Genomic DNA, 25,093 nt, shown 5'->3' with positions numbered 1-25,093 from the left:
AAGATATACTTGTGTGTTTTACCGAAGAGCTCAGTGACTTGACGTGGCACTGTCATAGGATGCCGCCTTTCCAACAAGTCAGTTCGTCAAATTTCTGCCCTGCTAGAGCTGCCCCAGTCAACTGTAAGTGCTGTTACTTTGAAGTGGAAAATTCGAGGCATAACAACGGCTCAGCCGGAAAGTGGTAGGCCCACACAAGCTCACAGAACGGGACCGGCAAGTGCTGAAAAGCGCGTAAAAATCATCTGTCAATTCTGTGCATCCAACCTTGAGGCAACAGTTTGGGAAAGGACCCTTCATGTTTCACCATGACAATGCCCCCGTGCACAAAGCAAGGTCCATACAGAAACGGTTTGTCGAGATCGACAAATATATGGAATGAGATGAATATGCAATGAGATGTTCGACGAGCAGGTCTCCACATACACCACATAACTAAAAGTATGTTCTGTTCAAGGTTCATGTGTGAAATGCTGACCAGCTCTTTGATGGAAGACCGCTGCAATTAAGATGCTTTGGGACCAGAGGGGTACTGACAGTTTGGACCAGCAGGCATAGCCTAGCCCTAGATGTAGGCCTATCGAGGGCCTAGTTGAAGTTCAGTATCTAGGGCTCGCTTTACCTCTCCTGCTCCCCCCTTTTCCTTTGGACCTGCTTAGAGTAACTATTTCCTGTTTTTGCAATAACCCCTGAACTATAACTTCCCCACACTACAAAAACAGGGAAAGGGGATGGTTGGCTGACTGTTAGTGATGTTCAGTTGACTTTTCATATGCCTACCTGCGTACTTTTATTTAACTAGGCAAGTCAGTTAAGAACTAATTAAAAATACATACAATATAAATATAGGACAATACACACATCACAACAAGAGAGAGACAACACTACATAAAGAGAGACAACACTACATAAAGAGAGACCTAAGACAACACAGCATAGTAGCCACACAACATAAAAACATGGTTGCAACACAAAACATGGTACAAACATTATTGGGCACAGACAACAGCACATCACACAAAGCAGCCACAACTGTCAGTAAGAGTGTCCATGATTGAGTCTTTGAATTAAGAGATTGAGAAAATTGTCCAGTTTCTAACAAATGATTTCAGAACAAACCAAAGTATTACTTTAATTAGTAGTAATAAAATAAAAGACAGCACTTTTAAAGCCTATTTCACACTATAGCCTTTCCCTAAATATTGTTTGCCTAAACGCTGAACTTCTAAATTTCAAGTTGGATTCAAAAAACGAGAGGCTATATTCCTGTAAAGATACCATCTCAAACTTAAGAACACATCAGCACATTTCAGACAGACAGGAAATGTCTCACTCTTCAGAGTGCTGGGTCGTTCCACTTCAAAAAGCACAAGAAAGAGGATTGACACCCACAGTCTCAGATTTTTTCTGAAATCATTTCTGCTAGAAACAGATTAGCATTCCTGCAACATTATTAATTGCACTCAAATTGACAATGAGTGTATAGTATCAGTTACTGAAGCTGGTTAGCTTTAGAAAACCCTGAGTAGTATACCCGTAGGATACCCTTCTGGTATGACAGCAACCCATGCGTTGGTTGTATTACCTGGCCACTGTTTCAAATGGTAACTTTTCAGCATGTGTGTCAATGGTACCTATATTAGCATCATCACGATTCATGTCCAAATCATCCTAAAAGGATCTAGAAATGTATCGTGTAACTCAACAATGTTACTTATAGATTATTTGGATATGAAGTGTAGAATGACCTTTAACCACTTTTGATTCCTCATGTCTTACCCATTGTTAGAAAAAAAAGTTGTCCAAATAGGATGTTAGACACAAAAATGATGTAATATTATATGAATCCTAGAAATTAAAAATGGCCAATTTGGGTGCAATCAATTCCCTTAATTTCTCAGAGATCAAATTATTTTTCAACAAAATAATGCTTCCGGATGGTGGGTGTCAAGGCTTGCTGAAATGACATGGAACGACCCTGCTGCTCATTCTTTATGGTAAAGCCTAACACATAGGCTATTGCTACATCACCCTATGATCCACCAAATGGTCCTCAATTTCACACCATAAAAATACTTTGTCACACTACACCCAGCAGCAATACACCACACACACACACATTTATGATTATGAAAACAATGAGGATTAACTGCAATTAAATAATCTACTGTACATACCTATTCATCTTTCCACCGTTCCACTCCATACAGCCCAACTACTGTAGTGTTTTACCTAGCCTGCTGATCCATACATGCCTCCACAACACAACAGGGACACACATTTCCTGCTCTTCTACTCAAACCAGTTCCTCCAGGTTAGATTTCAACAACTACAACATCCCTCCGTTCTGTTCTTTTCTTTCATACTTAGGTTGTTCATGCTGAACAATGTCTTATGGCAATAGACAGTATGACAATGGCTACACACAGAGGTAGCATATGGCACTACCTGTCCATGCATTTGTCTGCCAAGTGATTTGAGATGTCTAGTACAAGATAGGTAATAATTACCAGAACAGAAAAGTTTAACAATTTCTCACCACCTTCTTATAATGCCCAATACACTGAACAAAAATATAAAAATGCAACATGTAAAATGTTGGTCCCATGTTTCATGAGCTGAAATAAAATCCCAGAAATGTTCCTTATGCACAAAAAGCTTATTTCTCTAAAATGTTGTGCACACATTTGTTTACATATGTTAGTCATTATTTCCCCTTTGCTAAAATAATCCATTAACCTGACAGGTGTGGCAAATCAAGAAGCTGATTAAACAGCATGATCATTACACAGGTGCATTGTGCCAAGGCCAATAAAAGACCACTTTAAAATTTGCAGTTTTGTCACAACAATGCCACAGATGTCTCAAGTTTTGAAGGAGCGCACAATTGGGATGCTGACTGCAGTAATGTCCACCAGAACTGTTGTCAGAGAATTTAATGTTTATTTCTCTACCATAAGCCACCTCCAACGTCAGTTTAGATAATTTGGCAGTATTTCCAACCAGCCTCACAACCGCAGACCACGTGTAACCACCCCAGCCCAGGACCTCCAGCTTCATCACCTGCAAGAATATCTAGAGAGGCTGAGGAGTATTTGTGTCTGTAATAAAGCAGTGGTGTAAAGTACTTCAGTAAAACTACTTTAAAGTACAACTTAAGTAGTTTTTGGGGGTATCTGTAGTTTACCATTTATATTTTTGACAACATTTACACCACTACATTCCTAAATAATATAATGTACTTTTTAATCGTTACATTTTCCCTGACACACAAAAGTACTTGTTACATTTTGAATGCTTAGCAGGACAGGAAAATTCTCAAATTCACACACTCATAAAGAGAACATCACTGGTCATCCTTACTGCCTCTGATCTGGCAGACTCACGAAACAAAAATGCTTTGTTTGTAACTTATGTCTGACTGTTGAATTGTGCCCCGGGATATCTGTCAATGAAAGAAAAGAAAATCGTGCCATCTGGGTTGCTTAATATAAGGAATTAGAAAATTATTTATTTTTCATACTTAAGTATATTTAAAAACAAATACTTGTAGACTTTTACTGAAGTAGTATTTTAATTGGTGACTTTCAATTTATTTTAAGGAAGACTTACTTTAACTCAAGCATGATATTTTGGTACTTTTTCCACCACTGTAATAAAGCCATTTTGTGGGGAAAAACTCATTCTGATTGGCTGGGCCTGGCTCCCCAGTGGGTGGACCCATGCCCTCCAAGGCCCACCCATGGCTTCACCCCTGTCCAGTCATGTGAAATCCATAGATTAGGGCCTAATTTACTTTACTTATATGAACTGTAACTCAGTAAAATTGTTGTGTTTATATTTTTGCTGAGTATAATGATTTAGCTGTGGGTTTCATATCCCAGATCAGAACAAATATACAAGTCTTTACAGGCAAAAGTTATAGATGGTAATTATCAGAAATAGCTAATTTTATCAACAAGTACATATAACTACCAATCCACTTAGCTAAAACGTTACATTCAGTAGGTATCCATTGGTCAACATATCATTTGATGGCAATACAGGTTGAGCGATTAAAAATCGGCATGGCCGATTAATTAGGGCCGACTTCAAGTTTTCATAACAATCGATAATCTGCATTGGACGCCGATTATGGTTGATTACATTGCAATCCACAAGAAGACTGCGTGGCAGGCTGACCACCTGTTACGTGAGTGCAGCAAGGAGCCAAGGTAAGTTGCTAGCTAGCATTAAACTTAACGTATATAAAAAAAAAAAAACTAACTACACATGGTTGACGCTATTACTCTTTTAACTAGCTTGTCCTGCGATGCATATAATCAATTTGGTGCCTGTTAATTTGTAATCGAATCACAGCCTACTTCAACAAACGGGTGATGATTTAAGAAAAAGCGCATTCGCGTCAGGGTATATGCAGGAGTTTGGGCCGCTTGGCTCGTCGCGAACAATGTGAATACCATTTCTTCCTAAAAGACTAATTAATTTGCCAGAATTTTACATAATTATGACATAACATTGAAGGTTGTGCAATGTAACAGCAATACGTAGACTTAGGGTTGCCACCCGTTAGATAAAATATGGAACGGTTCTGTATTTTCACTGAAAGAATCAAATGTTTTGTTTTCGAAACAATCGTTTCCGGATTTGACCATATTACTGACCAAAGGCTCGTATTTCTGTGTGTTTATTATAATTAAGACTATGATTTGATAGAGCAGTCTGACTGAGCGGTGGTAGGCAACAGCAGGCTCGTAAGCATTAATCCAACCAGCTCTTCTCAATGCTTGAAGCACAGTGCTGTTTATGACTTCAAGCCTATTAACTCTCGAGATTAGGCTGGCAATACTATAGTGCCTATAAGAACATCCAATACTCAAAGGAATATGAAATACAAATGGTAGAGAGAGAAATAGTCCTATATCAACTACAACCTAAAACTTACCTGGGAATATTGAAGACTCATGTTAAAAGGAACCATCAGCTTTCATATGCGCTCATGTTCTGAGCAAGGAACTTAAACGTTAGCTTTTGTTTTTTTACATGGCAAATGTTGCACTTTGACTTCCTTCTCCAACACTGTGTTTTTGCATTATTTTAAGCAAATTGAACATGTTTCCTTATTTGAGACTAAATTGATTTTATTCATGTATTATATTGAGTTAAAATTAGTGTTCATTCAGTATTGTTGTAATTGTCATTATTATTACAAATAAATATAAAAATTGGCATCGGCTTTTTTTGGTCCTCCAATAATCAGTATCGGAGTTGAAAAATCATAATCAGTCGACCCCTATTTCAAACACAACCTCATGATCATGACACCTGTTAATCATTTATCTGCAAACTTGTAGCAATGTGGGTGATTCCACTGCTGTGTCTGGTCTGTGCTGATATTCATGTATGAATGAGTTCATTGGGGTTAGCTGCAGTTACAGTGTAACTAGTTGGACGTGCTTGGTCATCAGCTGACAAGTAGTTAGGCCAGCTGTACTGTAACAAGGTGATGCAAACAGACACCCAAACACCAAAGGAGTTGTTAGGTATTCTAGCAAAAGTGAGCTGGCTAGCGAAGTTGGGTGGGTATTATTTGTCGAACCTTCCAACATGAATCTGTTCCAAAAACGCAAATAACAAGGTTGGTAACAAACAACGCATACAAAGTTGTATAGCGGCAGAATAAGATACAGGGTAGGGAGTGGGCTATTTCATTCCGTTTTTCACTCATCACGTTTATTCCGATAAATGTCTGTTCTCATTCTGGTAGCCTTATGGACAAACATTAAAAATAAACTACGTGGTGAGTTGATGCCTATTCGGCAGCTCGTTAGCTAGGTTCGTATGCGTTGCTACTTTGTGTTGGCAACCTTGGTACGTATTAAAAGTTACTTGGAAAAACTGTCACCAACTTTATTTTGCTAACTTCGCTGGGTGGGTATAATTTGTGGAACGCTCCAACAGGAATCTGGTTGGTGTCAGTTTTTCCAAGTAACTTATAATGCTCTAAACTTCGTCCCGACACACTAAAAGCATTGTCTTCCTGTAATTAAGTATGTTGTGCTAGCCCAACACAGCATACTACTAGTAATTGTTAGATCCGCTAGCAGTGGAAGCCAGCTAGGCTTGCTAGTTCCTCTCACACAACACAGACAAGTCGCGTAAAACTCCCCGACTGTGGATAATTTGATTGATGAACACATAATGACAATGAGTTGTCTTCTGGATGAAAGCTACTTACTGCCACGCTTCCCAAGTAGGAAAAAAATCTCCTTCTTCAGGTTATCCGTATGTGATCTTTGCAATTTCTGAAATTCATTGATATGGACTGAGAGTCGATGGTGCGCATGTCCTGTCATATGATTCCACAAGTGGCGGAAGGCGATTTGCGCATGCGTTGGATCACACCTTAACAGCTAAGTTTGTGTAGCCTACTGTTTACAGTGGTATCTGTAGCTACTGTTCTGATATTTGATTACAATGACACGTGGATTATATACCAAACATATTTTATATTTATGATTTTTATATTTCTGTCTCCCCCCCGGCTAAAAGCAGTATCATTTTTGGCTGATGAAGGCCTACCAAGCAGGAACGGGTTGGTGTTTGTCTCCAATAACAGTGTGATTGCCTCGTGTGGCTCCCCCCCCCTTGGTTGCTGCAGTAACGTCCCCTCCTCCCTTGTCGAGGACACGCCATCTTGATTGCCTCTAGCCATCTTCATGTTTGTTTGACACTTGATTCCCCAGATTGTCTATCATGTCATAAAAAAGTAGGTCAAAAGGGAAATAAAAGTATGCAAGCTTCAACAGAAAGTATGCACAAAACTATGATGCAACCATGTAAAAAAAACAAGAAAAATGTATTGAAATCAATGGTGGCCACTATTTGAGCTGAAGCGAGAGAAAAATAAACTGACTTCGGAATGAAATGTTGCCCATTCACATCTCATATGTAGCCTGATTACAATATTTTATCTTGACATGTTAATAAATACATACTGTGTTCATTTTGGCATGTTAACCTGCCTACTATACCCGCAGTAGTGTGTATAGATCGCAAGCCCATAGTAATTCAATAAGGTGAACTGGCTAGCTACTGGAAGAAGGTTCAGTGAATGGGGAGGTGCAGCGTGAGGTAATAGAGTAGCTAGGGAGAGTGATGTAATCTCAAATGTAATGTTTTATGCGTTCTCCACACTCTCGTCCTCACAAGAACCTACTCGGAGAATTAGAGTGTGGAGCACGGTATTATGCATATTGAGAAACACCCACTGTCTTGGTGCAGAGTCTTTGCCCACCAACATCAAGTTAGGATGTAATCCCATGAGAGCCTTTGTCCAGCACCCATTACAATGTTTAAGGTGCGAAGCTCATCAAGTCAAATTGTATTTGTAACATGCTTCGTAAAACGGTACTATCTGGAGTATGTGACAATAAAACATATCTATTTTTTGGGTGGACATCCCAAGGATCCCGGGTAGCATGAACACTGAAAACTAGGCAATTGTTTTTCACACAGCATGTCATGGTGCTTCTCCTATCACTCGCCCAGATCCCTGCTCTGCCTGCAGCGCTCTCTCAATAAAAAAATCGAATCACATCAAATTGTATTTGTCGCATGTGCCAAATACAACAGGTATTCAATCTTACTGTGAAATGCTTACTTTACGAGCCATTAACCAACAATGAGAGTAGCAGCAGCATGTGTGAAGAGTGTGAAAGAATGTGTGTGTATCAGTGTGTGTGTTGGAGTGTCAGTGTAATATGTGTGAGTGTGGGGTTAGAGTCCAGTGGGTACATGATGCTCTTGATGGTGCAGCTGTAGATCTTTTTGAGGATCTGAGAATCCATGGCAAATATTTTCAGCCTCCTGAGGGGGAAGAGGCGTTGTCTTCAACGCTGTGTTGGTTTGTCTGGACCATGATAGTTCCTAGTGATGTGGACACTTAAAGCTCTCAACCTTCTCCACCAAAATCCAGTCGATGTGAATGGGGTTTGCTCTGCCCTCTTCCTGTAGTCTACAATTAGCTCCTTTGTCTTTCTCATGGCCTACCACCATCATGTCGTCGGCAAACAATGATGGCGTTGGAGTCGTGCATAGCCACGCAGTCGTGGGTGAACAGGGAGTGGGGGAAGGAACTAAGCATGTACCTTGGCATTTTGGGGCACAGGGACTATGTAGGTATTACAGACTGGGGCAGGGAGAGGTTGAAAATGTCAATGAAGACACCTGCTAGCTGGTCAGCTCATGCTCTGAGTCACGCCCTGGTAATGCATAATCCCGGTGGCTTTGTGATTGTATAGTGCATTTGGAAAGTATTCAGACCCCTTATCCTTTTTCCACATGTTGTTACGTTACAGCCTTATTCTAAAACAGGTTTTTAGAATGTTTTGCAAATTTAGAAAAATTCAAAACAGAAATAACTTATTTACATAATTATTCAGACCTTTTGCTATTAGACTCAAAAGTGAGCTAAGGTGCATCCTGTTTTCATGATCATCCTTGAGAAGTTTCTACAACTTGATTGGATTCAAACTGTGGTAAATTCAATTGATTGGACATGATTTGGAAAGGCCAAAGCCTAGAAATCGGGGGAGAAGGCCCTTGGTCAGGGAGCAGACCAAGAACCTGATGGTCACTCTGAGAGAGCTCTAGAGTCCCTCTGTGGAGGAAGGACACCCATCTCTGCAGCACTCCACCAATCAGGCCTTTATAGTAGAGTGGCCAGATGGTAAAAGGCACATGACAGACCGCTTGGAGTCTGCCAAAAGGCACCTATAAAGAACTCTCAGACCATGAAAAACGAGACACAGTGTTATATTCCTCAAAGCGACCCTAAAAGGCGTTTAGCTTATTTGGGAGTTTTGTGTCGCTGGGTGAAGCGTGATTCATCACTCCAGTGAACGCATTTCCACTGCTCCAGAGTCCAATGGTGTCGAGCTTTACACCACTCCAGCCGATGCTTGGCATTGTGCATGGTGATCTTAGGCTTGTGTGCGGCTGCTCAGCCATGGAAACCCATTTCATGAAGCTCCAGACGAACAGTTATTGTGCTGCCATTGCTTCCAAAGGCAGTTTGGAACTCAGTAGTGTGTGTTGCAACCGAGGACAGACGATCTTTACGCTCTATGCGCTTTAGCACTCAGCGGTCCCGTTCTGTGACCTTGTGTGGCCTACCACTTCCCGGCTGAGCTGTTGTTGCTCCTAGAAGTTTCCACTTTACAATAACAGCACTTACAGTTCTCCGGGGCAGCTCTAGCATGATAGAAATTTGATGAAATTACTTGTTGGAAAGGTGGCATCCTATGATGTATGGGCCATTCTACTGCCAATGTTTGTGTATGGAGACTGCATGGCTGTGCTTGATTTTATACACCTGTCAGCAATGGGTGTGGCTGAAATAGCCAAATCCACTAATTTGAAGGGTTGTCCACATACTTTTGTATATACAGTGAATTCGGAAAGTATTCATTCAGACCCCTTAACTTTTTACACATTTTGTTACGGCCTTCCTCTATATTGGATTAAAAAAACTAAATTCTTCTCATCAACACACAATGCCCCATAATGGCAAAGCGATTATAGGAATTTAGAAATTTTGCCAATTTATTAAAATAAAAAAACAAAAATAACTTATTTACATAAGTATTCAGACCCTTTGCTATGAGACTCGAAAATTGAGCTAAGGTGCATCCTGTTTCCATTGATCATCCTTGAGATGTGTCTACAACTTGATTGGAGTCAAACTGTGGTAAATTCAATCAATTGGACATGATTTGGCACACACCTGTCTATATATGGTCCCACAGTTGACAGTGCATGTCAGACCAAAAACCAATCCATGAGGTCGAAGGAATTGTCAGTAGAGCTCCAACAGGATTGTGTATAGGCACAGATCTGGGGAAGGGTACCAAAACATTTCTGCAGCACTGAAGGTACCCAAGAACACAGTGGCCTCTATCATTCTTAAAATGGAAGATGTTTGGAACCACCAAGACTCTTCCTAGAGCTGGCCACCCGGACAAACTGAGCAATCAGGGGAGAAGGGCCTTGGTCAGGGAGGTGACCAAGAACCTGATGGTCACTCTGATAGAGCTCTATAGTTCCTCTGTGGAGATGAATCCTCCAGAAGTACACCCATCTTCAGGATAAGTCTCTGAATGTCCTTTAGTGGCCCAGCCAGAGCCTGGACTTGAACCCGATCGAACATCTCTGGAGAGTGACAGAACACTGAGCCAATCACAGATAAAAAAATAGCCTTTTAAACATTTCATGCAACTCTACATCATTTGACATATTAGCAGAATCTTTTTTAATACCACAAATATTACCAAAATTACAGGATAAGAATGGACAGAGAGATAGGCCTAGGTGTTCATCTTATCATATTTATTTACTGCCAAATCAGTGTGTCTTGTTTCGCAAATAATTCAACCTGAGACTTCATTAGGAATCGGAGCATGGTGCTTTCAAACAAAAGTTAGGCCTATCTTTCCACCACAGACAGAGTAGGCCTACTGACGCAGACAAATATAAGCTTTACCTGCTGGCTAATATTCTTCCGTGGCTTAACCCAATGAGAGAAGGTCACCCTAAAAGCTGGCTGGGTTTAAACATCTTCTATTGTACAGAAAGTGACAGGCTTAATCAATTGATAGTGACAGAATTGGATTACTTCCCAAGCAAAGTCAATGTTTCCAGTCTCCTCGGCTAAAGAAGGTTGTAAGCTCAGCCTCTAAATATCAATGAAACAAAACAATGATATCCCCATATACTTTGGAGTCTTCCCCGGGTCTTTTGTTTTCTAGCGTAAATCATCGTGGACCAAAGTGCTGTTATTAGATCACTTTATATAATCTGATCTGTTTAATGTTCTTCAAAATGTTAAACTAAAAAGGCCTGTGCTTTTTGCCATTTTCTTTAATAAAAAGTAGGCTTATAGCTTACCCTCTCATACCCCCTCAATTTGAGTCTTGATTTGAACTTAACAGTTATATAGCCTAATTAGCAACACATTCTAAAACACTGATAAATATTTACATTTCATCCATTACAAATTACATGACCCTCCCCTGGACTAGATTTAAAAAATACTTAACACTCCCCTTGACTGAAATTGAAAAAGCATGACCTTCCCCCATTTTCCTCCAGGTACCCATCATGTAAATTTCAATCCACCCCTTAGCCTTTACATATGTTTAAATCAATGGTTTTGACTTTAAAAAGTAATATTTTAGGGAGAATTGGCCATGTATAGACCCATACAGTACAGTCGTGGCCAAAGGTTTTGAGAATGACAAAAATCTTAATTTTCACAAAGTCTGCTACCTCAGTTTGTATGATGGCAATTTGCATATACTCCAGAATGTTATGAAGAGCGATCAGATGAATTGCAAAGTCCCTCTTTGCCATGCAAATGAACTGAATCCCTGTAACGAATCTCTTCGTCGTCTGAGGAGGAGTAGGAAGGATCGGACCAATATTTAATTTTTAATTTTACCTTTATTTTACTAGGCAAGTCAGTTAAGAACAAATTCTTATTTTCAATGACGGCCTAGGAACAGTGGGTTAACTGCCTGTTCAGGGGCAGATAGACAGATTTGTACCTTGTCAGCTCAGGGATTCAAACTTGCAACCTTTCACTTACTAGTCCAACACTCTAACCACTAGGCTACCCTGCCGCGTGGTAAGTGTCCATGTTAATTTATTAGACTGAACACACAAAACAAAATAACAAAGTGAAAGGAAGAAACGAAACATTTCTGTCAGGTGAATACACAAAACACAGAACTACCCACAAATCATAGTGGTAACACAGGCTACCGAAGTATGGTTCTCAATCAGAGACAACGATTGACAGCTGCCTCTGATTGGGAACCAAACCAGGCCAAAAGAAGAAATACAAAACCTAGAACAAAAACAGTGAATGCCCACCTCAACTCACGCCCTAACCAAACTAAAACAGAGACATAAAAAAGGAACTAAGGTCAGGACGTGACAATCCCCCAAAAATATTTCCACTGAATTTCAGCCCTTCCACAAAAGGACCACAGGTGTGAGTGTTGACGAGGACAAGGCTGGAGATCACTCTGTCATGCTGATTGAGTTGGAATAACAGACTGGAAGCTTCAAAAGGAGGATGGTGCTTGGAATCATTGTTTTTCCTCTGTCAACCATGCTTACCTGCAAGGAAACACGTGCCGTCATCAATGCTTTGCACAAAAAGGGCTTCACAGGCAAGGATATTGCTGCCAGTAAGATTGCACCTAAATCAACCATTTGTCGGATCATCAAAAACTTCAAGGAGAGGGGTTCTATTGTTGTGAAGAAGGCTTCAGGGCGCCCAAGCGCCAGGACCATCTCCTAAAGTTGATTCAGCTGCGGGATCGGGGCACCACCAGTACAGAGCTTGCTCAGGAATGGCAGCAGGCAGGTTTGAGTGCATCTGCACGCACAGTGAGGCAAAGACTTTTGGAGGATGGCCTGGTGTCAAGAAGGACAGCAAAGAAGCCACTTCTCTCCAGGAAATACATCAGGGACAGACTGATATTCTGCAAAAGAAACAGGGATTGGACTGCTGAGGACTGGGGTAAAGTCATTTTCTCTGATGAATCCCCTTTCCGATTGTTTGGGGTATCCGGAAAAAAGCTTGTCCGGAGAAGACAAGGTGAGAGCTACCATCAGTCCCGTGTCATGCCAACAGTAAAGCATCCTGAGACCATTCATGTGTGGAGTTGCTTCTCAGCCAAGGGAGTGGGCTCACTCACAATTTTGCCTAAGAACACAGCCATGAATAAAGAATGGTACCAACACATCCTCCGAGAGCAACTTCTCCCAACCATCCAGGAACAGTTTGGTGACAAACAATGCCTTTTCCAGCATGATGGAGCACCTTGCCATAAGGCAAAAGTGATAACTAAGTGGCTCTGGGAACAAAACATTGACATTTTGGGTCCATGGCCAGGAATCTCCCCAGACCTTAATCCCAAATGAGAACTTGTGGTCAATCCTCAAGAGGTGGGTGGACAAACAAAACCCCACAAATTATGACAAACTCCAAGCATTGATTATGCAAGAATGGGCTGCCATCAGTGGGGCCCAGAAGTTAATTGACAGCATGCCAGTGTGGATTGCAGAGGTCTTGAAAAAGAAGGGTCAACACTGCAAATATTGACTATTTTTATCAACTTCATGTACAGTGGGGCAAAAAAGTATTTAGTCAGCCACAAATTGTGCAAGTTCTCCCACTTAAAAAGATGAGAGAGCCCTGTAATTTGACAGACAAAATGAGAAAAAAATCCAGAAAATCACATTGTAGGATTTTTAATGAATTTATTTGCAAATTATGGTGGAAAATAAGTATTTGGTCAATAACAAAAGGTTATCTCAATACTTTGTTATATACCCTTTGTTGGCAATGACAGAGGTCAAACGTTTTCTGTGAGTCTTCACAAGGTTTTCACACACTGTTGCTTGTATTTTGGCCCATTCCTCCATGCAGATCTCCTCTAGAGCAGTGATGATTTGGGGCTGTTGCTGGGCAACACGGACTTTCAACTCCCTCCAAAGATTTTCTATGGGGTTGAGATCTGGAGACTGGCTAGGCCAATCCAGAACCTTGAAATGCTTCTTACGAAGCCACTCCTTCGTTGCCCGGCCGGTGTGTTTGGGATCATTGTCATGCTGAAAGACCCAGCCACGTTTCATCTTCAATGCCCTTGCTGATGGAAGGATGTTTTCACTCAAAATCCCACGATACATGGCCCCATTCATTCTTTCCTTTACATGAATCAGTCGTCCTGGTCCCTTTGAAGAAAAACAGCCCCAAAGCATGATGCTTCCACCCCCATTCTTCGCAGTAGGTATGGTGTTCTTTGGATGCAACTCAGCATTCTTTGTCCTCCAAACACAACGAGTTCAGTTTTTACCAAAAAGTTATATTTTTATCTGACCATATGACATTCTTCCAATCTTCTTCTGGGTCATCCAAATGCTCTCTAGCAAACTTCAGACGGGCCTGGACATGTACTGGCTTAAGCAGGGGGACACGCCTGGCACTGCAGGATTTGAGTCCCTGGTGGCGTAGTGTGTTACTGATGGTAGGCTTTGTTACTTTGGTCCCAGCTCTCTGCAGGTCATTCACTATGTCCCGTGTGGTTCTGGGATTTTTGCTCACCATTCTTGTGATCATTTTGACCCCACGGGGTGAGATCTTGTGTGGAGTCCCAGATCAAGGGAGATTATCAGTGGTCTTGTATGTCTTCTGTTTCCTAATAATTGCTCCCACAGTTGATTTCTTCAAACCAAGCTGCTTACCTATTGCAGATTCAGTCTTCCCAGCCTGGTGCAGGTCTACAATTTTGTTTCTGGTGTCCTTTGACACCTCTTTGGTCTTGGCCATAGTGGAGTTTGGAGTGTGACTGTTTGAGGTTGTGGACAGGTGTCTTTTATACTGATAACAAGTTCAAACAGGTGCCATTAATACAGGTAATGAGTGGAGGACAGAGGAGCCTCTTAAAGAATAAGTTACAGGTCTGTGAGAGCCAGAAATCTTGCTTGTTTGTAGGTGACCAAATACTTATTTTCCACCATAATTTGCAAATAAATTCATTAAAAATCCTACAATGTGATTTTCTGGATTTTTTTCCTTCTCATTTTGTCTGTCATAGTTGAAGTGTACGGAAATTATGATGAAAATTACAGGCCTCTCTCATTTTTTTTAGTGGGAGAACTTGCACAATTGGTGGCTGACTAAATACTTTTTTGCCCCACTGTAATTGTCAATAAAAGCCTTTGACATTTATAAAATGCTTGTAAAAATACTTCAGTATTTTATAGTAACGTCTGACAAAAATATCTAGACACTGAAGCAGAAAACTTTGTGGAAATGAATATTTGTGTCATTCTCAAAACTTTTGGCCACGACTGTATATTGAATTAGTGTAATAACAAATATTTAATTTCAATAGGTTTATTTAGTCACTCTTGCACAATCATAGACCTGGTTTATGTGAGTTGTTCTGTATAGTCACAAGGGTAGACCTAGTTTATCAGAGTATTGAGACATAACCACAGGTGTAAACCTGGTAAATTGGAGCTGAAGTACAGGTGTAGATCATGGCTGTATGAATTTTGGGGCTGAAATGCACCTATTTTTATGACAATTTTGGAGGACATATAGCAGTAGACCAGTTATCAAAAAAAAATCTATATTGGGTTAGATGTGCAGGTGTAAACAAGTTTAGACCTGGTTTTTATGAAGGCTTGAGCACTGGGGTGGACCTGTCTAATATGAGTATGCCCATGGATTTATCTGGTTTATATGAGTAATGGGGTGTAGGGATACACAACGTTCCTACAGGTAATGGGTCCAGATTTACATCTTATTGATTATAATTTTATTTCACCTATTTCACCGTATATTTGCCCATTCAAATAATTTCTGGCAACAAGTTTGTGGTAGGAAAAAAGTAAATGAGGATGGGGCACATGTGTTATACCACTGTACTCTGAGTTTATCTATGAAATGATTAGCATATACAGGTCAGAGCTCATGGGATTAAGATATGCAAATAACAGGGTTGAGGTGTACAGTGAATAGCTGGATACAGGGTTACTGTTGGTGACTTGAGGACTACAGGCCTATGGGAAGTGGGTAACAGGGCTGAGATAGGCAAGTAAGAGGGATGTGGTGTATTGGCAAAAGAACCGGGTGCTATAAGTAAGAAATAGGGCATTTAAGGGTAGGATATGGGTGTATCGGTACTTGATTGTATCAATATAAAGGTATTGGCATGTGGGTGTTTGGGCTTTGGGGTAACAGCAATATGTATTACATGTTAGGGTTACAAATGACAGAATATTTTGATAGTGGCATATCTGGGATTATTATTATTATTATTTTTACATATGGGTTAAGTTGCTTGCTCCTGGGTAAGTTGTAACAACACTAATTGCAGAGATAGTTGTTAAAGAATGTTACATTACAAGTACAATGTAACTAAAAGGGTTATAACGCATTTTCCCTGACAACCAAATGTACTCATTATATTTTGAATGCTTAGCAGGAAAGGAAAATGGTCCAATTTACACACTTATCAAGAGAACATCCCTGGTCATCCCTACTGCCTCTGATCTGGTGGACTCATTAAACAGAGAAAATCCCTGGTCATCCCTACTGCCTCTGATCTGGTGGACTCATTAAACAGAGAACATCCCTGGTCATCCCTACTGCCTCTGATCTGGTGGACTCACTAAACAGAGAACATCCCTGGTCATCCCTACTGCCTCTGATCTGGTGGACTCACTAAACAGAGAACATCCCTGGTCATCCCTACTGCCTCTGATCTGGTGGACTCACTAAACAGAGAACATCCCTGGTCATCCCTACTGCCTCTGATCTGGTGGACTCACTAAACAGAGAACATCCCTGGTCATCCCTACTGCCTCTGATCTGGTGGACTCACTAAACAGAGAACATCCCTGGTCATCCCTACTGCCTCTGATCTGGTGGACTCACTAAACAGAGAACATCCCTGGTCATCCCTACTGCCTCTGAGCTGGTGGACTCACTAAACAGAGAACATCCCTGGTCATCCCTACTGCCTCTGATCTGGTGGACTCACTAAACAGAGAACATCCCTGGTCATCCCTACTGCCTCTGATCTGGTGGACTCACTAAACAGAGAACATCCCTGGTCATCCCTACTGCCTCTGATCTGGTGGACTCACTAAACACACATGCTTCATTTGTAAATGATGTCTGAGTGTAACACATTTTTTTTTTAAATTGTTGCCGTCTTGTTTGCTTTATATAAGGAACTTGAAAAATATTTATGCTTTTACTTTTGATACTTAAGTATATTTTAGCAATTACATTTACTTTCACTCAAGTATGACAATTACATGCAGGTACTTTTTGCACCAATGAGTACATGATATACACAGCCATGGGTAATATAAACAGACTTTACTCTTGGCTAAGGGACATTAGTAAGGAAATCTAATCTCTCCCTCACTTCTCTCCATAGGGTGAATGCTGAGTCTCGCTCCCCACCTAGACCCCCCCCTCACCCCTAACTTATCCTCAGGGTCAACAGCACCGTTCCCACCACCTAGACCCCCCTCTCCTCAGAACCACCCCTGATGACTCCTCCGACTCCCCCGACTCCCCCCTCTAAACCCTCCTCTCCCCCTGTCTCACCCCCACCCCCTGTCTCACCCGCTGACCCCACTCCCTCACCACCATTCCATTTAGACTCCTCCACCCCCCTCCCCCCTAAACCCCTCACTCCCTCCTCACCCTCCTCATCCACACCACCCCTTCTTTCAGCATCTGAACCGCTCCCTCCTCAAATTGACTTGACCATTGGCTCCACTGACACCACTGATGTCCCTCATGCCACTGTCCCAGAGGACTGTACCCCCCCACTCCCCAAACCCCTAGCAGAGGCATCCACTTCACTCCTCCCCACACCAATATCCCCTCAAGTCTCAGTACCCTCTACAATCCCTGTTCCTAATATCTTGGATGTCTCTCCTCCTCCTCTCCCCTTAGATATGTCCTCTTCAGTCCCAGAGCTCTCTTCTTCAGAGCCAACTGTACCAGCACTTTCCTCTCACCCAGTCCCAAATCCCTCCTCACTTCCTCTCTCCTCTGCCTGTGTACCTCCTATAGCAACCCCCCATTCATCCTCTCTCAAAACCCTCCTTATCTCCTTTAATAATAATAATAATAATAATAATTCCTTTCTCCTCTCCCCCTGTTCCTCCTGTCTCAAAGTTCTCCCCCCCCTCTTCCTAGACCCTCAGCAACTCGAAAACTCTCCGGTCCATCCCAGCCGAGACCCCCTGTTCCTCACCCTCACTCGATAGCGAAGCCATCCTCCGCTGCTCTCCCCAGACCTGTCTCCCAATTTCTCCTGGTTTGTCAGAGTGAGCTCTCTGCAACTTTTGAAGTTTTGATACATTTTATGAGCACCACCAGCACGGTGAATGGGAAAATGCATTTAAAGGGAACTCCCTCTGCTGGTGATTTGCTGAAAGTGCAATGCTACAGAAGGACTGTGATTGGTTAATGACCTATAATGTCAACGTACAGTATATACAGTTGAAGTCGGAAGTTTACAGAAACTTAGGTTGGAGTCATTAAAAGTCGTTTTTCAGCCACGCCACATATTTCTTGTTAACAAACTATAGTTTTGGCAAGTCGGTTAGGACATTACTTTGTGCATGACACAAGTAATTTTTACAACAATTGTTTACAGACAGATTATTTGATTTATAACCCACTGTATCACAATTCCAGTGGGTCAGAAGTTTACATGCACTAAGTTGACTATGCCTTTAAACAGCTTGGAAAACTCCAGGAAATGATGTCATAGCTTTCGAAGCTTCTGATTGGCTAATTGACATCATTTGCGTCAATTAGAGATGTTCCTGTATTTCAAGGCCTACCTTCAAACTCAGTGCCTCTTTGCTTGACATCATGGGAAAATCTAAAGAAATCAGCCAAGACCTCAGAAAAAAATGGTGGACCTCCGCAAGTCTGGTTCATCCTTGGGAGCAATTTCCAAACGCCTGAAGGTACCACGTTCATCTGTACAAACAATAGTACGCAAGTATAAACACCATGGGACCACGCAGCCATCATACCGCTCAGGAAGGAGACGCGTTCTGTCTCCTAGAGATTAACATATTTGGTGTGAAAAGTGCAAATCGATCCCAGAACAACAGCAAAGGACCTTGTGAAGATGCTGGAGGAAACAGGTACAAAAGTATCTATATCCACAGTAAAACGAGTCCTATATCGACATAACCTGAAAGGCCTCTCAGCAAGGAAGAAGCCACTGCTCCAAAACCACCATAAAGAATACAGACTACGGTTTGCAACTGCACATGGGGACAAAGATCGTACTTTTTGTAGAAATGTCCTCTCGTCTGACGAAACAAAAATAGAACTGTTTGGCCATAATTACCATCATTATGTTTGGAGGAAAAAGGGGGTGGCTTGCAAGCTGAAGAACACCATCCCAACCGTGAAGCACGGGGGTGGCAGCATCATGTTGTGGCGGTGCTTTGCTGCAGGAGGGACTGGTGCACACAAAATAAGTGGCATCATGAGGAAGAAAAGTGATGTGAATATATTGAAGCATATATTGAATCTCAAAACATCAGTCAGGGAGTTAAAGCTTGGTCGCAAATGGGTCTTCCAAATGGACAATGACCCCAAGCATACTTCCAAAGTTGAGGCAAAATGGCTTAAGGACAACAAAGTCAAGGTATTGGAGTGGCCATCACAAAGCCCTGACCTCAATCTTATTGAAAATTTGTGGGGAGAACTGAAAAAGCGTGTGCGAGCAAGGAGGCCTCCAAACCTGACTCAGTTACACAAGGTCTGTCAGGAGGAATGGGCCAAAATTCACCCAACTTATTGTGGGAAGCTTGTGGAAGGCTACGCAAAATGTTTGAAACAAGTTAAACAATTGAAAGACAATGCTACCAAATGCTAATTGAGTGTATGTAAACTTCTGACCCACTGGGAATGTGATGAAAGAAATAAACGCTGAAATAAATCATTCTCTCTACTATTATTCTGACATTTCACATTCTTAAAATAAAGTGGTTATCCTAACTGACCTAAGACAGGGAAAAAACTGAGTTTAAATGTATTTGGCTAAGGTATCAAAGAATAACAACAAAAAATATCTAGTTAACAGAAGAAAGGAAGACAAAATAAGGACAAAAGAAGGACAGAAGAAAAAGGAAAAGAAAGAGGACAACAAAGTGAAACAGTCAGCACTTCTATTGCAACTTCGTATTTCGTCGTCCTAACGTAGTCTACACTGCTATCTGCCCAGCAGCTAGCCAGCTAGCAAACGTCCACTGTCTACCGAATAGCAGCACTGTAGAAACTATTACACTCAACTGAACGACTTGATTAGTGTAGTGTTAGCTAGCTACATAGTTGTCTTTGCTGTCTTCGTATCCAAGATAATTGTGTAGTTTAGAGCGTGTAGTCTTAGAGTGATTATCTTAATTTACCGAGGTTAGCTAGCCAGCTATTTGTCGTCCTTAACGTAGGAGACACTGCTAGCTAGCCAACAGCTAGCCAACGTCTACTGAATAGAACTTCCGCACTCAACAACCCGGTCGCATTCCGCTTCGCTCCACAGGTAGTATCACATTTTCATTTCATTTCATTACAGCACAACGGTTTGATTTGTTTGATCGTAGCTAGCTACATAGCTTGCTACATAGCCGTCTGTGTATCAAAGATAATTGTGTAGTCTAGAGCGATTTTCTAGGTTAGCTAGCCAGCTATTGTCGTTCTTTTAACGCAACGTAACGTAATCAACACTGCTAGCTAGCCAGCTAGCCCCCGAATAGCAGCACTGTAGAAACTATTACACTCAACGGAACGACTTGATTAGTGTAGTGTCAACAACGCAGTCACTGCCAGCTAGCCTACAAAGTCAACAACGCAGCCACTGCCAGCTAGCCTACTTCAGCAGTACTGTATCATTTTAATCATTTTAGTCAATAAGATTCTTGCTACGTAAGCTTAACTTTCTGAACATTCGAGACGTGTAGTCCACTTGTCATTCCAATCTCCTTGCATTAGCGTAGCCTCTTCTGTAGCCTGTCAACTATGTGTCTGTCTATCCCTGTTCTCTCCTCTCTGCACAGACCATACAAACGCTCCACACAAGCGTGGCCGCGGCCACCCTAATCTGGTGGTCCCAGCGCGCACGACCCACGTGGAGTTCCAGGTCTCCGGTAGCCTCTGGAACTGCCGATCTGCGGCCAACAAGGCAGAGTTCATCTCAGCCTATGCCTCCCTCCAGTCCCTCGACTTCTTGGCACTGACGAAAACATGGATCACCACAGATAACACTGCTACTCCTACTGCTCTCTTCGTCCGCCCACGTGTTCTCGCACACCCCGAGAGCTTCTGGTCAGCGGGGTGGTGGCACCGGGATCCTCATCTCTCCCAAGTGGTCATTCTCTCTTTCTCCCCTTACCCATCTGTCTATCGCCTCCTTTGAATTTCATGCTGTCACAGTTACCAGCCCTTTCAAGCTTAACATCCTTATCATTTATCGCCCTCCAGGTCCCCTCGGAGAGTTCATCAATGAGCTTGATGCCTTGATAAGCTCCTTTCCTGAGGACGGCTCACCTCTCACAGTTCTGGGCGACTTTAACCTCCCCACGTCTACTTTTGACTCATTCCTCTCTGCCTCCTTCTTTCCCTCCTCTCCTCTTTTGACCTCACCCTCTCACCTTCCCCCCCTACTCACAAGGCAGGCAATACGCTCGACCTCATCTTTACTAGATGCTGTTCTTCCACTAACCTCATTGCAACTCCCCTCCAAGTCTCCGACCACTACCTTGTATCCTTTCCCCTCTCGCTCTCATCCAACACTTCCCACACTGCCCCTACTCGGATGGTATCGCGCCGTCCCAACCTTCGCTCTCTCTCCCCCGCTACTCTCTCCTCTTCCATCCTATCATCTCTTCCCTCTGCTCAAACCTTCTCCAACCTATCTCCTGATTCTGCCTCCTCAACCCTCCTCTCCTCCCTTTCTGCATCCTTTGACTCTCTATGTCCCCTATCCTCTAGGCCGGCTCGGTCCTCCCCTCCCGCTCCGTGGCTCGACGACTCATTGCGAGCTCACAGAACAGGGCTCCGGGCAGCCGAGCGGAAATGGAGGAAAACTCGCCTCCCTGCGGACCTGGCATCCTTTCACTCCCTCCTCTCTACATTTTCCTCCTCTGTCTCTGCTGCTAAAGCCACTTTCTACCACTCTAAATTCCAAGCATCTGCCTCTAACCCTAGGAAGCTCTTTGCCACCTTCTCCTCCCTCCTGAATCCTCCTCCCCCTCCCCCCCCTCCTCCCTCTCTGCAGATGACTTCATCAACCATTTTGAAAAGAAGGTCGACGACATCCGATCCTCGTTTGCTAAGTCAAACGACACCGCTGGTTCTGCTCACACTGCCCTACCCTGTGCTCTGACCTCTTTCTCCCCTCTCTCTCCAGATGAAATCTCGCGTCTTGTGACGGCCGGCCGCCCAACAACCTGCCCGCTTGACCCTATCCCCTCCTCTCTTCTCCAGACCATTTCCGGAGACCTTCTCCCTTACCTCACCTCGCTCATCAACTCATCCCTGACCGCTGGCTACGTCCCTTCCGTCTTCAAGAGAGCGAGAGTTGCACCCCTTCTGAAAAAACCTACACTCGATCCCTCCGATGTCAACAACTACAGACCAGTATCCCTTCTTTCTTTTCTCTCCAAAACTCTTGAACGTGCCGTCCTTGGCCAGCTCTGCCGCTATCTCTCTCAGAATGACCTTCTTGATCCAAATCAGTCAGGTTTCAAGACTAGTCATTCAACTGAGACTGCTCTTCTCTGTATCACGGAGGCGCTCCGCACTGCTAAAGCTAACTCTCTCTCCTCTGCTCTCATCCTTCTAGACCTATCGGCTGCCTTCGATACTGTGAACCATCAGATCCTCCTCTCCACCCTCTCCGAGTTGGGCATCTCCGGCGCGGCCCACGCTTGTTGCGTCCTACCTGACAGGTCGCTCCTACCAGGTGGCGTGGCGAGAATCTGTCTCCTCACCACGCGCTCTCACCACTGGTGTCCCCCAGGGCTCTGTTCTAGGCCCTCTCCTATTCTCGCTATACACCAAGTCACTTGGCTCTGTCATAACCTCACATGGTCTCTCCTATCATTGCTATGCAGACGACACACAATTAATCTTCTCCTTTCCCCCTTCTGATGACCAGGTGGCGAATCGCATCTCTGCATGTCTGGCAGACATATCAGTGTGGATGACGGATCACCACCTCAAGCTGAACCTTGGCAAGACGGAGCTGCTCTTCCTCCCGGGGAAGGACTGCCCGTTCCATGATCTCGCCATCACGGTTGACAACTCCATTGTGTCCTCCTCCCAGAGCGCTAAGAACCTTGGCGTGATCCTGGACAACACCCTGTCGTTCTCAACTAACATCAAGGCGGTGGCCCGTTCCTGTAGGTTCATGCTCTACAACATCCGCAGAGTACGACCCTGCCTCACACAGGAAACGGCGCAGGTCCTAATCCAGGCACTTGTCATCTCCCGTCTGGATTACTGCAACTCGCTGTTGGCTGGGCTCCTGCCTGTGCCATTAAACCCCTACAACTCATCCAGAACGCCACAGCCCGTCTGGTGTTCAACCTTCCCAAGTTCTCTCACGTCACCCCGCTCCTCCGCTCTCTCCACTGGCTTCCAGTTGAAGCTCGCATCCGCTACAAGACCATGGTGCTTGCCTACGGAGCTGTGAGGGGAACGGCACCTCAGTACCTCCAGGCTCTGATCAGGCCCTACACCCAAACAAGGGCACTGCGTTCATCCACCTCTGGCCTGCTCGCCTCCCTACCACTGAGGAAGTACAGTTCCCGCTCAGCCCAGTCAAAACTGTTCGCTGCTCTGGCCCCCAATGGTGGAACAAACTCCCTCACGACGCCAGGACAGCGGAGCCAATCACCACCTTCCGGAGACACCTGAAACCCCACCTCTTTAAGGAATACCTAGGATAGGATAAAGTAATCCTTCTCACCCCCCCCCCTTAAAAGATTTAGATGCACTATTGTAAAGTGGCTGTTCCACTGGATGTCATAAGGTGAATGCACCAATTTGTAAGTCGCTCTGGATAAGAGCGTCTGCTAAATGACTTAAATGTAATGTAATGTAATGTATACAGTGGGGAGAACAAGTATTTAATACACTGCAGATTTGGCAGGTTTCCTACTTACAAAGCATGTAGAGGTCTGTAATTTTTTATCATAGGTACACTTCAACTGTGAGAGACGGAATCTAAAACAAAAATCCAGAAAATCACATTGTATGATTTTTAAGTAATTAATTTGCATTTTATTGCATGACATAAGGATTTGATCACCAGTAGACAGTAAGAACAGTAAGAATTCCGGCTCTCACAGACCTGTTAGTTTCAATTTAAGAAGCCCTCCTGTTCCACTCATTACCTGTATTAACTGCACCTGTTTAAACTCGTTATAAAAGACACCTGTCCACACACTCAATCAAACAGACTCCAACCTCTCCACAATGGCCAAGACCAGAGAGCTGTGTAAGGACATCAGGGATAAATCTGTAGACCTGCACAAGGCTGGGATGGGCTACAGGACAATAGGCAAGCAGCTTGGTGAAAAGGCAACAACTGTTGGCGCAATTATTAGAAAATGGAAGAAGTTCAAGATGACGGTCAATCACCCTCGGTCTGGGGCTCCATGCAAGATCTCACCTCGTGGGGCATCAATGATCATGAGGGAGGTGAGGGATCAGCCCAGAACTACACGGCAGGACCTGGTCAATGACCTGAAGAGAGCTGGGACCACAGTCTCAAAGAAAACCATTAGTAAAATCCTGCAGCGCACGCAAGGTCCCCCTGCTCAAGCCAGCGCATGTCCAGGCCCGTCTGAATATTGCCAATGACCATCTGGATGATCCAGAGGAGGAATGGGAGAAGGTCATGTGGTCTGATGGGACAAAAATAGAGCTTTTTGGTCTAAACTCCACTCACCGTGTTTGGAGGAAGAAGAAGGATGAGTACAACCCCAAGAACACCATCCCAACCGTGAAGCATGGAGGTGGAAACATCATTCTTTGGGGATGCTTTTCTGCAAAGTGGACAGGACGACTGCACCGTATTGAGGGGAGGATGGATGGGGCCATATATCGTGAGATCTTGGCCAACAACCTTCTTCCCCCAGTAAGAGCATTGAAGATGGGTTGTGGCTGGGTCTTCCAGCATGACACCGACCAGATACACACAGCCAGGGCAACTAAGGAGTGGCTCCTTATTAAGAAGCATCTCAAGGTCTTGGAGTGGCCTAGCCAGTCTCCAGACCTGAACCCAATAGAAAATCTTTGGAGGGAGCTGAAAGTCCGTGTTGCCCAGCGACAGCCCCGAAACCTGAAGGATCTGGAGAAGGTCGGTATGGAGGAGTGGGCCAAAATCCCTGCTGCAGTGTGTGCAAACCTGGTCAAGAACTACAGGAAACGTATGATCTCTGTATCAAATATTAA

General features: G+C 43.4%; 1 protein-coding gene across 4 annotated transcripts in view; it reads right to left on the bottom strand.

Annotated features, from left to right (window-relative positions):
• Positions 1–25,093, bottom strand: part of LOC118362882 (synaptosomal-associated protein 23-like) — a 40,778-nt gene that overhangs the window by 12,825 nt on the left and 2,860 nt on the right. The window contains exon 1 of one of the 4 annotated variants that reach the window (XM_035743588.2): positions 6,239–6,401. The exons of 2 other annotated variants lie outside the window; for them this stretch is intronic. Coding sequence is in view for 1 of the 2 variants with exons in the window: in XM_035743587.2 (XP_035599480.1) it covers positions 2,178–2,206 (29 nt within the window). In the remaining variant the exon portion in view is untranslated. Of the gene's footprint in view, positions 1–2,177; positions 2,326–6,238; positions 6,402–25,093 lie in introns of those variants that run through there. One more of the 4 variants, XM_035743587.2, reaches the window with a different exon arrangement.

Source organism: Oncorhynchus keta, chromosome 29 (assembly GCF_023373465.1).
Source record: "Oncorhynchus keta strain PuntledgeMale-10-30-2019 chromosome 29, Oket_V2, whole genome shotgun sequence".
Classification (NCBI taxonomy): Eukaryota; Metazoa; Chordata; class Actinopteri; order Salmoniformes; family Salmonidae; genus Oncorhynchus; species Oncorhynchus keta.
This window is presented reverse-complemented; position numbering and strand designations above follow the sequence as displayed.